Here is a 15,550-nt window from a genome sequence, read left to right as displayed (position 1 = left end):
CATTGCTTGGGCAATATGTGGGCCAGTTTGGGTCAGTGTTGTGTTGTTTAGAGCAGTTTCAGTTGGTTTAGAGAATTTCAAATATCAAGAGGTATCCAGTTGTTCAAGATGCTGCATTTCTTACCAGATTTATAAGAGTTGCAGTCCGAAGTAAACCATTATAAAACATTTAATTATGAAGGCCACCATAGAACAGGCAATATTTCTCTGAATATGTTGGACATTATAAAGTGATGCCTCCAACGATGAAGTTTGCCCTAAAAAGGATACAACATTTAAAGATGACAGCATCTCCTCAGAGTCAAATGTTTGTTAATGCTGCAATAACATCAGTTCACATCATTATGGTTCTTGAGCAGATGATAATTCCTTGTCAATACCTGGTTTTCATAACTTCACAAATTGTATACTTATTCCGGGGGAAAGGCAAATTTCCAGAATATGGACAATAAATACTCATTTCAATTCAATTCAATTTAATCATTGATAAACACAACAGCAATCTAACATTCCGAGGCACTCACAAAGCAATTATCCACCCACAGATATGTTCAAAAGTCTTGTAGCAAATCTAAAGGCATCTCAGGGTATGGAAAGGATGCTGATGCTTGTACTTGCTGATAAGTAGAGATTCCTCGGTGATGCCTGGCATATCTTGTGTGTAAGCAAAGACCGTTGAACTCCTCTGTAAGCCATTGTTTCAACGTCATTTCAAATTGAGGTCATCGGAATCTGATAAGTACGCAGGCACGGACAGAAGAAGAGCATGTTGATTCGTTTATCTAGGTGGAAAGCAAGGTTATATCAACTTCTAAGATAGATATGCTCGCCATCGTGTACCAGATTTAATCATTTGTTTCATTAACAGAGCGCTTTAATTTCAGGCTTGTCAGTAATGTACAATGATGAAGCATTGAGCAATATTTTTCAGGTTCAATCACAAGTATATTATCGAAAAATGTGGGTATATATTCATATGTTCTAGAGCGAGGTGGGTATTAATATGTAAAATTAATCAGATTTAACACCCTTCTGGCACTGTGCAGGCAATAGACATGTATATCCAAAGATATCCTCCTTGGTATATATATTTGTATTCCTATGAAATGCTCACTGTCAGGTGTACCCTAATACAGCAATATCTAAGGAAAGTATTGGCTTTATCATCAGTTTTATATCAACTCATGTAGCTTGACCCCGTAGTGTAAAGGTAGAAATTCTTGTGAAAATGTCATCGATGGTCGATCATGTTGGCAATGAGGGAAAAAGGTTCTTATGGTAAATAAAAGTACCAAAATTTATTTTTTAAGAGCGCATGTATTGCTGAGCTGTTGCTTTAAAGACAACAAACTGAGTTTAAGCTACAGTGTAGCTTATGTGATGGAACAAATTGTGAGCACTTTGTGACTTCAAGGAAAGGCGCTATGGCATTTATTCAATGAATTGACTTGGAAAGCTAATTAGAGTGTATATATTGTTAGCATTTCATGCATTTTTTTATTCGATGCGGTTTCTCCTGTAAAGGTATGAATCTATATATAAAGCTATAGATTGGATACAGTTTGGGACGATTTTATTCAACTCAATCATTTCAATTATTATATCATCCTGTCCAGGTATAGGAGTCATGATGCAAGAAGCCAGCAGCCCGCGGCGTAAGAAACCGCTCTCGCCGACCTTTGACACCATGGAAGATGATAAGAGCGCCATCGCTGGTCTCAACCTGCGGAGCGCTCCCATGGACAAACTAGCCAATACCTGCGTGGATTGCTTTGGTGAGTGTTATTAAGAGAACAGAGGAATTAATGGCTACTTTGTCAAAGAATAGTGGTTTGAATTCAAGAGAGAAAGAGAGAGAGAGAGAGAGAGAGAGAGAGAGAGAGAGAAAGGGAGAGAGACAGAGAAAGAAAGAGAGGAGAGAGAGAGAGAAAAAAAGAAAGAAAGAAAGAAAGAGAGAGCTAGAGGCGTAATTTAGTGTTTTTAGAAAGTTACAGTTTTACCCATATTCAAATATTGTAATATAAATTCAAGAATTTTGTAATTCGTGGATTTGATGCAATTTGGTACATCAACGAGACCAGAACAAAAAAACACTATGATAAAACCACACCCCAAAATAGTGTTGCCATGAGAGATTCCAGGGCTTCCTTAGGATAAAAGTGCTATGAAATGCCAATAAAGCTACCCTGGATAAATTACATTAGATAAATGTATAAATCAAATGATTAAATTGTACATTCATTTGAGATTGAGATGTGAATGTAACCTTGACTGTAAAATTATGAGTTCCATTATAAAATGTATCGAACGCTTTGATTCTCTCTCTCTCTCTCTCTCTCTCTCTCTCTCACTCACTCTTTCTCTCTGTCTCTTCTCTCTCCCTCCCTCTCTCTCTCCTGATTGTGTGATTATGTCCACTCTGGATTAAAGGAAATGCACTTAATCTGTAAACCACTGTAAAGATTAAATCACTGTTGAACTGAAATCCTTCAGTTGGCAGCATTTTCTCCTTGTTAAAACAAAACTCATGGAAACACACTGTTTTACTTTATGATGAGACAAAACCACAACGAGTGATAGTGGAATTTTCGCATAATTTTATAGAACTATACATGTGTCTACAAATACTTTCATATTGCATGCTTACTGAAAATAGAATTTACAGTGAACAACTAAATTATTCAGACCTTTACCAAGTTTTGTAATTTTTAATGTAGTGAACAATAGATTTGTCCTGATTGTGATTCTAGAGAATGTGACATATTAAAGCTTACATATGTAAAAGTATTTATCAAAGGCCCTTATTCAACCAGTCAACCTTTCATTTTATAGTTACAAAAAACACAAAAGCATCAAATTTACAAGGGTTATGAATAATTCAGTTGTTAAATGTATATATTTGTAATTCATGATTAAATGATCTGTTTGGAGGCAAAAGGTCATTAACATTAAACATATAATACTGTATTAAACAAAGAGTTAATGCCTTTATGGCTCTGAACAGACAAAATGTATTGTCTAAATAATAGTTTGACATATGATATAGCAAACTATGTATGTTTGAATGAAGATCTTTTTACTGCATGACTTAAAATGACTAAAATGGAGGATTTTCACTAGATTTTCCACATCAGTGTTTACCGTAGTCATTTATACATGTTCTATCTCTCTAGCTAGAAATATATGCTGAAAGTGTTGTCTAGAAAGGCCACCTGTCTGCAGTTTGCAACTGTTAAATTTACCTTGTGTGACCTTAATAGACAGGTTTGAATGTAAATGTAATTTAATTAAATAAGTCAGAATCATATTTATCTTAAATTTATTTCTAGCTTCTCTCTCCGTCAATATCCTTCCCCTTGCCAGGCAATAGTATACTCTGTCAACCACTATTAAACTGCCTTACTGATGGCTGATTTACGTCGCTCCAAATGTATTCCATGATCAATTAATATCAGCGCCTTAATCAAATAGTTATTACGAGTCATTAAGAGATGACGAGCGATCAAATACGTGACTCTGTCAGCGTCGGAGCGATGATGGACGCTTATTGTTGGCTATCCAGGGCATGAGCGAGGCACAGATTTGAGGCTCCATCCACGCCGCACGTCTGTACTGATGAGGTCGACCAGCACGTTAGCGATGTGTCTTATCAAACGAGGACTGTCTGGCTGATGCGCGATGATTAATTTGTCTAAATGACTCTTTGGATGATTAAGCTATGATAAAGGGAATACTAGTAATGGGGGCACTATCTCGCTCTGCATCCATTCATTTTTATTTCAGTGATATGTATTATCTATGTTTGAAATGTTTAATTTACATTTACTACACAAGGAGTATCCTTACACAGGCAATTATCCAGTGAACAAAAAAAAATCATGAGTGCATTTTTTGGTTCAGCATCATAAAATTGAGATTCCCTGGAAGAAAAAATATAAATGTATTTCTTTGTCTTTATAATAAGAGCTTTTTAAATTGTTCAGAATCCTTTCGTAGCTTTGCTATTACATCACTCTTCTATCCCTTACCCAGGTATTTTTTACACTGGCAGTATAATTTTTTTGTAAAAGTTGTATTTGGTTTGCAGGTATTTTTATCATGTATGAGATGTATACAGCTGGAGAACCCCACCCCCCCCCCCCCCAAAAAAAAAAAACAAACATTGTCCTGATTATATTTGTTATCACATGATATGAAAAGCCTGTGTTCATTGTTTATTAGAAAAAACAGATCAGTTGAAGTGTTAAAATAATCTTTACAAAAAATCTGTATGAATCGGCCTATAATTAGTTGTGCTCTCCATTCTTATTTTCCCTTTTTTTTTATATGTTGTATCGTACTCGAGTGTTACTTTTATGTATAGTGCTTTTATTTAGTATCATCTTTTGCACTACTGCATTGATTTCAAGTGGATTAGAGGCCATACAAATCATATATATTATATTAAGCAGCATCTATATTAGTATTGTTGTTGTTGTTGGCCTTTTAATCCTCTTATATATGTTTTTTTTTGGTTTGGTTTATTGAGAAATCACATCAAACAAGCAGCTCGCCGGCTGAAAATGTTCAATTTACAAACAAATTAAAAATATAGAGAGATATAAACATATACAAAACTAAAATACATATTGTAAGTCATTGTAAGATGAAATCGAAATTGCGAAACAAAGTTATACAGTAATGTTATAATATACTTTCATGTTGAAGAACCAAGACGGTGGGAAGGAGAGAATGGAGAAGAAAAAAGGAAGTTGTTTGAGTGAAAGAGTTGAGAAAGTATTTAACAATTGCTAAACAAACATTTCTATTACAAAAAATGAAATTAAGCATTAAAAAAAAACCTATGGGATGGGATGAAATTAAACCGTAAAAGTCAAAATGAATAGAGATTCCGTTTTCCCTTTAATATAAATGTAATGACAGCAGTCATCTAGATCGAGAAAGTTGTTCAAATAAAATTAAAATGAGTATTTACATAACAATATAGTGTAATTTCGAATTAGATATTGCACATTACTTTGGAGAAAAAGACCCAAGTCAAAAAATTGGCAAGGGCATGAACTTGTATTAAAAAAATATATATAAAAGAAGGGAACACTAATGACCTAATGAAACAACGGATTAAAATATGTTTACAGTTTTAGGCAGTCTGAGAGTAAATTGGATAAAAGTGTATATTGCAGACGAATTATTATACCGGTTTGTTTAAAACCAAATATCTATTTGTATGTATCATTTTGTATGTATCATAGTTAATATCTAAAAATTGAGGGATTATACCAATATACCCATTGCGATTCTCTCATTAAAAATGGGTGTGTCTGTTTGTTTGTTTTTGTCTTTTCAGATGAGCATGGTTCGTTAGTGGAGGAGACGGCATTTCCGAGGGTCCTGTTTCTCATGCACAAATGGATCATGACATCAGAAGAACTGGGAAAGCAGTTCAAGATTCTATATCCTTTTCAAAATTGTCAAATTACAAAATAATGTGTCTGCTAAGAGCTGTAAGGACATTAATCAATAGAGTTAAGTTAACACCCTTCTAGCTGTCAGCAGACCCAACAAGGAGAAGTATCTGCAAATACTTCAACAATCATTTTTTATAATAATCTGATTTTGATGTTTTATTCCATAACATATTTTTCTATATAATTTGCTCTGTTTTGAAGTATATAAGTGAACACTCTTCTAACTCCAAGTGGATAATATATTGAAATATGTCTAGTCTAGTTTCTTGTACATACTATTGTATACCTGTCATTATATTATGATACATTTTATAAGGTATTTTTCTGTCAGGTACATGTATAATTCCATTTTTACTTTCTCTTTTTTCTTCTTCATCTGCTTGCAAGAGTTTCAGTTCATAATTTGTGCTTTATTATCAGAAATTTTGGAGCCAGTTTTCATTACTTTTATTCACTGAGTTGTTATTTCATGTATTTGTGTACCAATTTTGATAGAAAATCACAGACATCATCGATCTTGCACCCCGCTAGCGAACAGAAATATCTATGACCACAATCATTTGCATCCTACTTCATTATGTTACAGTAAAATGCAAGTAGACCCACCCAGTCTGATTGCAATTTTCTCATCCTCTGACATTCATCTGACATTTCAAACATGCCCTGCTTTTTTCTTTCTTTTTTATTTTGTTGTAATTGCTAACAAGGACACAGACTACTACACATAAAGTCGCTTTTCTTCCGAGCAAGAATGGAACGTTAAGAATTGTGGATACCTGCATCTCCTTTCAGACCGTTCTTTAGATCTTGAAAATGTAGAAAGTGGAGCACTTATTTATTAGAGCAAAGTACCCGACATTTTAATATCTCGAACACAGAGAAATGTTTCCACCGTTTTCCCTTCATGAGCTCCATTTCTTTATTCACAAAATCATCATTTTCCCCAGCACTTGAATTCTTTCATGTCTTTCCGGGTCGCCATGGTGATGTACTTGAATTTTGTGGCAAAAGTTGCGCAAATGAGTTTCTTTCCAAATTCTTTGGATGGAAATGTCATCTTTTATGAGCAGCAATACCATGAATATTGGGCTTAGTCAGGTTTTTAATGTGTCATTTAAACAAGTTATTATTTTCATTTGAACTGCAAATAAATTGCAGTATATTTTATTGAAGATATGTGCTGCCCCCCCCCCCCCCACCGGAATTATGTCATGAAATGAAATGAAATGAAAAGAAAAAGAAAAAAACATCTCTTGTACTGAAAATCAAGAAGTGAATATGCCTGCTGACAAATTTGAATTATTTGTCAATTTTTAACCAAATACATAGGAGCTGCTTTGGCAGTGGCGACGGCGGCGGCAACATCAAAAACGTAACCTTAGGTTAAGTGTTTGAATTTTTAACATAATTTTTTAAAGTATAAATTCTCATTCAATAAAACTTAAGACTAAAGGATTATCAAGTATCCGCAATGATGTGAGTAAAATTTCAGGTCACTTAGTCAAGGTCAAAGGTCATTTCAGGTCATTGACTTGGATAATGTTTTTACAACTTAATATGAGAATAAATAAACTTAACTGTATTTTAATGAATTTTTAACATAATTTCATAAGTGAATGTTGAAATTCCATGAAACGTTTTCCCCATGAGTTATTAAATATCACAAATCATATGACACAAATTCCAGGTCACTAAGTCAAGGTCAAAGGTCATTTCAGGATAATGGATAATGTTTTAACAACTTAATATGAGAATAAATAAATATTTTTTTGTTATTTGTACATATTTCATTAAATTTATCAATCTTGGTACAAGTAGTAGTAAATAAATCTTCTGATGATTCTTAGTCAATATTCACTTCAAAGTGCTGATTATATTCAGAGGATTTCATTTTAGGGGGCCTGCTAATGGGCCACCCTGCCTATAAATGATGTCCCAACATCAATTTTTCATCATATCGAATTGTGTAATGCAGACGAAACCGCCTAGAGCGTTTCCCTTGTTTAAGGCAGGGAGAATCCCTCCCATCTCCCTGTTTAAGGTTGATTTTTATACTAACAAGGAGTTTGTGCCTGCAAACTGACACCTGGCCTCATCAATGCAAATGTGAGCCTCGCTATTCATTGAATCTGATTTCAAACAGGATTTAGTTATTTTGTCTCTATTGTGTTGGTCTAAGCAACCCACCTGGTTCAGGGTAAAAAAAAAAACTATTCGGATATACTCCGAGTCAGTTTCTCGCAAGATGGAATTCTAATACGACAGCTCAAGATTAGCTGTAATTGCAAATGTAGCTCAGGTGGCTTTCCTGGGCTTTTCTTCTTCTGTTTATACTTGAACGCATGTGCATCTTTATTTAGGTGTATGTCTTCGTTAGAAAGTTCCTTAATTTGCCAGGGGGATTCTGTTAAAGATTCTAGTAGTGATTATGTAAGGTACCTGACGATATCTAATTTACCGTACAAGGAAAATAATCAGAATCCTGATTCTGTACTGATAAACAAGAAGAACCATTGTAAGCCATTTTACCTCGTGTTTTTGTCAGCTGTAAAGGTTAACGAGGATTAGATTATCAATATATTTATTACAGAGATTGTGTGAGATTGGAATTAGCTTCATGTTGCGAGTGGCTCTGCAGTCTCAGAAAATGCAATGAAAAAATCAAGACCGAAAGCCCAAATTACTTGGGGAAAAAGAGATCTCTACCTAGATTTTATATTGAGACCTTTTTCACATTTAAGCAGATCCTGGATTCACGAAAATGGTTAAAATTCTCTACCTGGATTTCTTAATGAGACCTCTTTCACATATAAGGAGATTCTGGATTTATGAGAAAGGTTAAAATTCTCTAACTCAATTTTTAGTTGAGACCTTTTTCACATTTAAGCAGATCCTGGATTCATGAGAATGGTTAAAATCGCTAACTGGATTATTGAGACCTTTTTCATATTTAAGCAGATCCTGGAATCAAGAGAATGCTGGGTAACATTCTCCAACTGGATTTCTTATTGAAACCTTTTTCACATTTAAGCTGATCCTGGATTCATGAAAATGGTTGAAATTTTCTAACTGGATTTCTCGTGGAGTCCTTTTTATACGAATGAAGAAGAAAAAATGCTCCAAAAAAAAAAAGTCAACAGCATTTTTGACAAAACATGTTTGCTCGTCAGCTGGTTCTTTTTGAGGGAGCATTTATTTGTGTCTTTACAGAAGTGTGCATATTAAGCATGCAGATTGACTCCTAACAGTTTTATAGCAATAATAAAACATCCACTGTATGAGAGTTTTGAAAATGGCGTCATGCAATGCCTGCAATCTTCGAGAACATTTTGTTCACGAAAACTATTTCCTTGAAAATATTGGACTGTGCAAACCCCCTCTGGACGTCGTAGCAACCAGACGGGAGATGAAAACAACTTGCCCGTCATCCGTTTGAGATTTCAAGTGGGTTTCAGGCTAGAAATTTGTTGATGTTGATCTCAGAATAGAAACCTGACTCGCAGAAAAGTAGCTTCCATAAATAGCAACGCCCTACGACGACGTCGTTCAGGGTCTTGCTCGGGCGAAGGATGCATCAAAACAAACTTATCGCTTTACCCATCATGCATGCTAAGAAGTGGTCATAATCGGTTTGCTTGATTTGTTAACAACAAGAAAAGAAATTGTGTGTGATAATGCTCTGAGCCTACGACAAGTACATCAATTTATCTGTCATTGTTGTGTAACCCTTACAAAAAGATTTCCAAATGTAGGAGTTTATAAAATAAAAATATGGATCCCTTCTTTCCATTGATATTGTTTGACTAAATGGTGACAAATTCTAAATTGAGTTCTTCTTGCATTTTTGGGTCACCCTGTGCAGAAAATTGCTCCCAGATGACACAAAAAAATCACATCTTTGGGAAAATATTATTTTTCTTATTTTAGAACATATTATGAAGAAGAGTAGTAGGATTTTATAGCAAGGGAATAGGTTGTTAAGTTTGTAATACCATTTAGTGAATTACTGTCTGGAATTAAATTATACTATTTTCAGCTCCTTTTAGAACATGTTGTTTTGGAGAGTAATGTTTTTATAGGAACTATATAGCAAAGGAAAATGTCAGTACACTCTCAGATAAAATGTGATAATTTCAAAAATTCAAACTTTCTTTCATTTTTCTGGGTTTTTATTTTCAGCTTTGCAACAACAGCTCTACAGCCATGACATCCATTGGGAAATATTTGAAAGTTTATATGAGGTTTTTGACATTAGGGAAAATTGAGATACCAATTATATTTCAGATCAGGAAAGTCATAATGTAACTTTTTTCGAATGAGCAAAATGAATATTTCACCAATGGCAGTTTGTCTTTTTTTTTGTGACTTTTGTTTGTGATATTGCTATCTTTCTTCCCCTTTCTTTCTATATTCGTCCTCCCCCACCCTTTCTCATAAAAAGATGCCATTCAACTGCAAACACCAACACTTGTTTCAATCAGGAACAAACAAAATCCATTCTGTTTTTTCTGGGCTCTTCAATTTGAGTATTTCAGTGTTTTTTAATTGATCATTTATCCTTGCCCTGAATGTCTACTATAAAGCAAAGGATTATAATTATCAGCATCAGCATCAGCATCACTTCACTTGTTTAATAGTGTGAAATCTGTTCATGTTTTAAATTAATGAAACTCTTATTATTGAGAAATAGTTCTATTGAAAATGTAGTTCATTAGTTATAGGACGTCATCTGCTTACGTAGGACTGGTCCCTGATGTGACATCAGGGATCAAAACATCGCTAAATTTCTGGAGAAGCGCTCGTATCCCAAATCCTGAGAGGTACTTTTATTTGTGTTAATTTTGTTATTGTCTGATACACAGTTGACCTAAAACTAATCTGATTGTCAACTATAAGCTTCCTGATTTCCAGTGATACATTATTGGCCATATTTGTGATTTTCAATGAATGTCTACTTTAATGAAATAACACCTAAAGCAATTGTCACCAGAGCACACAGAAATGGAGACACAAAAGAAGGCATGCATTAAAAACAATAATTTGGGATATTATTTTGATTGATAATTAATTTTTTTTGGTGAAAATGTTTTTCTTTGGGTTTGAAAGTGAAGAGGATATCTTTTCCTTGACACTGGTGTAACCTTGGGATCCGAATCCAATCGATAATCCTTGAATCACTCTTGTTAATGCCTGATGACTCATTCCCAGTGGGAACATCCCTATTAAAGCAATCACTGGCTGTTGGGAGGTCAGAACACATCCCTTAAAGTCATGTCCATATTCAAAGAGAAAACCTTACTAGTGCTGACACCCCTCAGTACTTGTGAGAAGGTTAAGGACCTACCTCTGTCGAGTCATGTTCATATTTGAGGAGAAATTGTTCCAAGTGGGAACATCTCTCAGTGGTTTTCTTTTATTAGAAGGTACGAACACACCTCTGTTAAGTCATGTTCATATTCAAGGACTTATTGTGACATTATTACTGGTATTTTCTTGATTATCCCCTTCCCAGTAACCTAACTCAAATCATTCATGTTTACACAGAAGACATTGTCTTTTTGTTTGAGTGGACTTTGTACTTGCCTGGTTCAGAAAGAAGAATCTCTTGAAGGAGTGCTTAAAGTCTTCTTTAAAACAAAAATAGGTTGAAAGAATGTTTTACTGATAAGATGAACACACCCCTCTAGCCCTTCTCGATATTCACATAGTCATATGCTCTCACATGATTTTATTTCTATCTTTAGACTGCCAAAATTACATCGTGATTTTCCTAATTACATCTGCACAAATAACCTTTAGATTATTTCTACACCCCTAGGCCATATCATTAATGCGGGTAATGTTTTTTTTTTAGCAGGAACTATATCTGTATTATCAATTTTAGAAGCTTTACTAGGAAGTTTGAGCCCCATAATGTGGGGGAAGCCCTGCAATATTTAGCAAAGATATTTCTGGAGTATTTCATTCCACACTACCTCTTTTTAGAAATGAGCTTGGTCAGAATGTACTGAGAAGGAAACTTCTCTTTCGTAGATTAAAAAAACACGTTTAGAACGTGCAGAAAATTTGAGCATTGAGGCAATTAATTTACAAATAACGGAGACTTGATATAGTATTGGTTACAGATGAAATCCATTTATCATGAAAGTAAACAAGTTTTTAATGAATCATTGCAGAAGAAACCCTGATTGTCCTTTTTTGTGTTTTGAAGAGTGTATCAGGTACATTTAGTTCTACAGAATAGAATGCACTTTGATGAATTTTGGGCATTTAAAGGTTATTATTAAAAGAACCGATTGCCTCGATGTAAACTGACCATGCAAACCACTGCCCACCATTTCTAGATACAGCGCTCTGTGACTAATCCTTGCTTTCTGGAGGTTTTAATCATAGATTCCTTGTGTCATCTCATTCATGTGATTTATCGATTCTCTCCCTATCTCTCCCTCTCTCTCTCTATCTCTATCTCTCCCTCTCCGATCCTTCTCACTCTAATCTGTCTTCCCCTCTGTCTGTCTGTCTGTCTGTCTCCTTCTCTCCCTCTGTCTTCCCACCTTCATGTCTCCCTCCCCCATCTCTCTCCCTCCCTCTCCCTCTTTCTCTCTCTCTCTCTCCCTCTCTCTCTCCCTCTCTCTCTCCCTCTCTCTATCTCTCCCTCTCCGATCCTTCTCGCTCTAATCTGTCTTCCTGTCTGTCTGTCTGTCTGTCTCTCTCTCTCTATCTTTCTTTCTCTCCCTCCCTCCCTCTGTCTTCACACCTTCATGTCTCCCCCCCCTCTCTCTCCCTCCCTCTCTCTCCCTCTCTCTCTCTCCCTCCCCCTCTCTCTCTCTCTCTCTCTCTCTCTCTTCACCTGCATTCACCATTTTAAAAGTCATTCATATATATAGTAGAGCTCTAAAGGTAGGATGCCCCGCTGTTAGCTTGGATTTCTTATTTTATTCAAGACTTAAACTAATCACTTAATCACCAGTTTGGAAGAAATATGGGACATTGGCATTCCTTGGATTTTATACCTTAATTCATTATACATTCAAAAGTCTGTAGATTTCCAATAATTGATTTATGACTAAAAAATCTTCTGTCTCTGGCGAGAAGAAACGTGAATGAACAGGGAAGCATGTTGACAGAAGTGATGAGAAAATTGTATAGTTAATTACTTTTGCAAATTTGAAAACTCTACAAAGAAAGTGTCACATTAATGCATTAGCATTGTGTACTTTAGTATAGATTATATATTCATCTTTGACTTGTTGAAAGTAGATTTTTGGGCCATGACTACTTGTTTGTCAAAAGGTAATTTTTATGAATATTCAGAAATTCAGTTAAAATAACAGACTATATCTTTGTGAAAGGAATGGGATATGAGACTACATTTATACAGACAGAGAGGTTTAGTGAGGAATGCCATAGAAAGATGATGAGAGAAAAAGAGATGGAAAGGGAGAGATGGAAAGAGAGAGATGGACGATCAAGTGACCCAATTTCAATAAAAATGTATGAGGTAGAAAATAGAATCCCTAAAATAGAATCTTGAATAATTTATTTGGCTGATTATTGGGGAACCTTTGAAATAGGTCATATGCTTGTGTATTCTATACCCATTACTTTTTCTTCCTCTCTTCTCTCTCTCTCTCTCTCTCTCTCTCCCTCTTGCTCTCTCTCTCTCTCTCTTTCTCTCTCTCTCTCTCTCTCTCTCTCTCTCTCTCTCTCTCCCTCTCCCTCTCCCTCTCCTTGGCTTGTTGGTGAATCTCCAACGATGATGATGATGATGGAGCTGTGCAATGACTATGGAGGCGTATGCGATTCCTTTTAATCCGTTCATCCCTTTTCCCAGGCCTGCAAGGCTGAGTGCCCTCCCCATTTTCTGGCGCGGTGATGCGCGATGATCCGCCAGCTTAGCACCGCAAACTCTCCGCCATTCCTGACCGCGACCTTCTCAACCCTCAATGATGACATTCAATCATATTTTGTGCTTTAAAGGTAATCTAGATATCTTGTTAGGAGATAAAGAAAATTCTCAGATGTTTTTAATTTTTAGGACAGAACATCTCACTTGATACATGCATTTTGCACAGTTAGTGTCACTGCAATGTACATATTGCATAATATGTAAATTATCTGTTATTTTTCAAAAGTGGTATGTGCAAACTTTTTCTTGTGTCTGTACTCATGAAAATTTCAATTGAAATTTTACCCTCTTTTCAGAACACATTCTTAAACTTTTCATGTGTCATCGTTTTTAAATTATGAAAGTAGATATATAAATTTTCTTTTGAGTTTAACAAGAACGATATATTTTTTCTGAGTTGTGTATGCACAAAATATTATTCCGTAAAGGTCAAATTTACACTTCCATAATGATAATACAAATAAAAATTTTAATCATCTTTCAATTTTTAGGATATGCTTGGCACTGATATTATATCCTGCTGTTAACCACTATAACATTACACACAAAACAATGTACAAGGAACTAAAATATGAAAATAATATACAGATGATCTCAGGACGACATGGTCCATGGAGCATATTGTAAAATGCTTGGTGTCTGTAAGGTATAATACGCTGATATGAGATATCGAATGGGACTGATGACCTTTTAAAATCACACATTCTATGAAATATCGTACATCTATCCACAAATATGAAATATTATATACTTTGATTTGATCTAGTAAAGAGATCATTGTCACCCCGCTCATTACAGCAGCAGGCAGCAGTCCTTCCAAATGCCAAGGTTCTGTTAAAGATTCCCAAGTATTCAGAGAGATGTATTTATAGATTTTTTTATATTCACATATTTCAAGAAAAGCATTCATGTAGATTGAACATAGTCACAAGTATTCTCTGAGGTATTCATAGATTTTTTTATACTCACAGATTTCAAGAAAGATATTCATGTGGATTGAACATTCACATGTATTCACTGAGTTATTTATAGAGTTTTGATATTCATGGATTTATAAAGAAAGGTCTTTATATAGATTTAAGTTTCAAAGATATTCAGAGAGGTATGAATTGAAATTGTTATAAAGATTTCCAGGTACGGTAGATGTTTTTATAGATGAACAAACTGCAAGTTTTTGGAGAGGTACAGTATAGAGTTTTGATCTGCACATATTCCATAAAAAGGGATTCATAAAGATTTGGGATTCGTATGTAAATTGATTGAGGATTGACATTTACTTTTTGCCAGAGAAGAATACAGGGCAATTTAAGATTCATAGACATAGGCTCTAGGGAAAAAAAATACTTTAAAAATTTCGGGGGCTACTTTTCAAGCTTGCTGGCATGAAAATAACACTCTTTAAACGTGTTTTGCATTGAACTCTATGCAAATTTTGGGGCTCTTTTATGACTTTTGGGGGCTCTTTTGGGTATTTTGAGGGCTAATTTGCCCCGAGCCCCCGTGTATTTTTTTCGGAGTTCAATATGCATTCGTAGAATGGTGTTCTGATTGATTTGAGATTCTGGTATATTAAGATAATTATTTATTGATGTTTGATATTTACAGATTTCCATAGAGGTATTCATGTAGGTTTAAAATTTGTGTATGTTGCAGGCACATGATTGCTGCGGTCGCGTCGTCCGTAGTCGTATTATACCCAATTGGCCTGAGTCAGGCCACGGGAAAGACACATAGTCTCGTCCGGCTACACTCCCTTTAAGATTTACTTGTAATCAGGGATGTATTTATGTAGGGTTGTGATATTCCCAGATTTCCAGAATTGCATTTATTTGAGTTATGGGATTTGCAATTTTTAAATAATTGTTATAGAGTTGTTGGCCTCACAGGTATTCAGAGCTGTTGCGTTGACAGTGATTTAGAATTCACATGCATCTGTTACAAAGAAAGCCGATTGAAGGTAACTTTTAGGATTCAAATGCATTTTCCCCAAAAAATTTGATTAGAAGTGATATGAGATTTAAATGCAATCTTTAAAATATTTATATTATAAGAAAAAGAGGCAGTCAATTTTTGAATCCTTCCTTTACTTCAACTGCAGCTATACGCTGTCTAATTATTCAGTACTATGCAATGTCTCGAAATCAGGAAAATATTAAGAAATGGGGGATAAATA

General features: G+C 35.0%; 1 protein-coding gene across 2 annotated transcripts in view; it reads left to right on the top strand.

Moving 5' to 3' along the window:
• Window positions 1-1,619: 1,619 nt before the first annotated feature.
• Window positions 1,620-15,550, top strand: part of LOC100889329 (ras guanyl-releasing protein 3) — a 50,677-nt gene continuing 36,746 nt past the window's right edge. For both annotated transcript variants that reach the window (XM_030998569.1, XM_030998568.1), the window contains exons 1-2: window positions 1,620-1,775; window positions 5,348-5,453. In XM_030998569.1, the coding sequence (XP_030854429.1) occupies window positions 1,628-1,775; window positions 5,348-5,453 (254 nt within the window). In that variant the 5' untranslated portion in view covers window positions 1,620-1,627. The remainder of the gene's footprint in view (window positions 1,776-5,347; window positions 5,454-15,550) is intronic.

The sequence above is a fragment of the Strongylocentrotus purpuratus genome, unplaced genomic scaffold, assembly GCF_000002235.5.
Source record: "Strongylocentrotus purpuratus isolate Spur 01 unplaced genomic scaffold, Spur_5.0 spur5_scaffold_5, whole genome shotgun sequence".
Lineage (NCBI taxonomy): Eukaryota > Metazoa > Echinodermata > Echinoidea > Camarodonta > Strongylocentrotidae > Strongylocentrotus > Strongylocentrotus purpuratus.
Note: the sequence above shows the minus strand (reverse complement) of the source record. Positions and strands in the feature narration are given on the sequence as shown.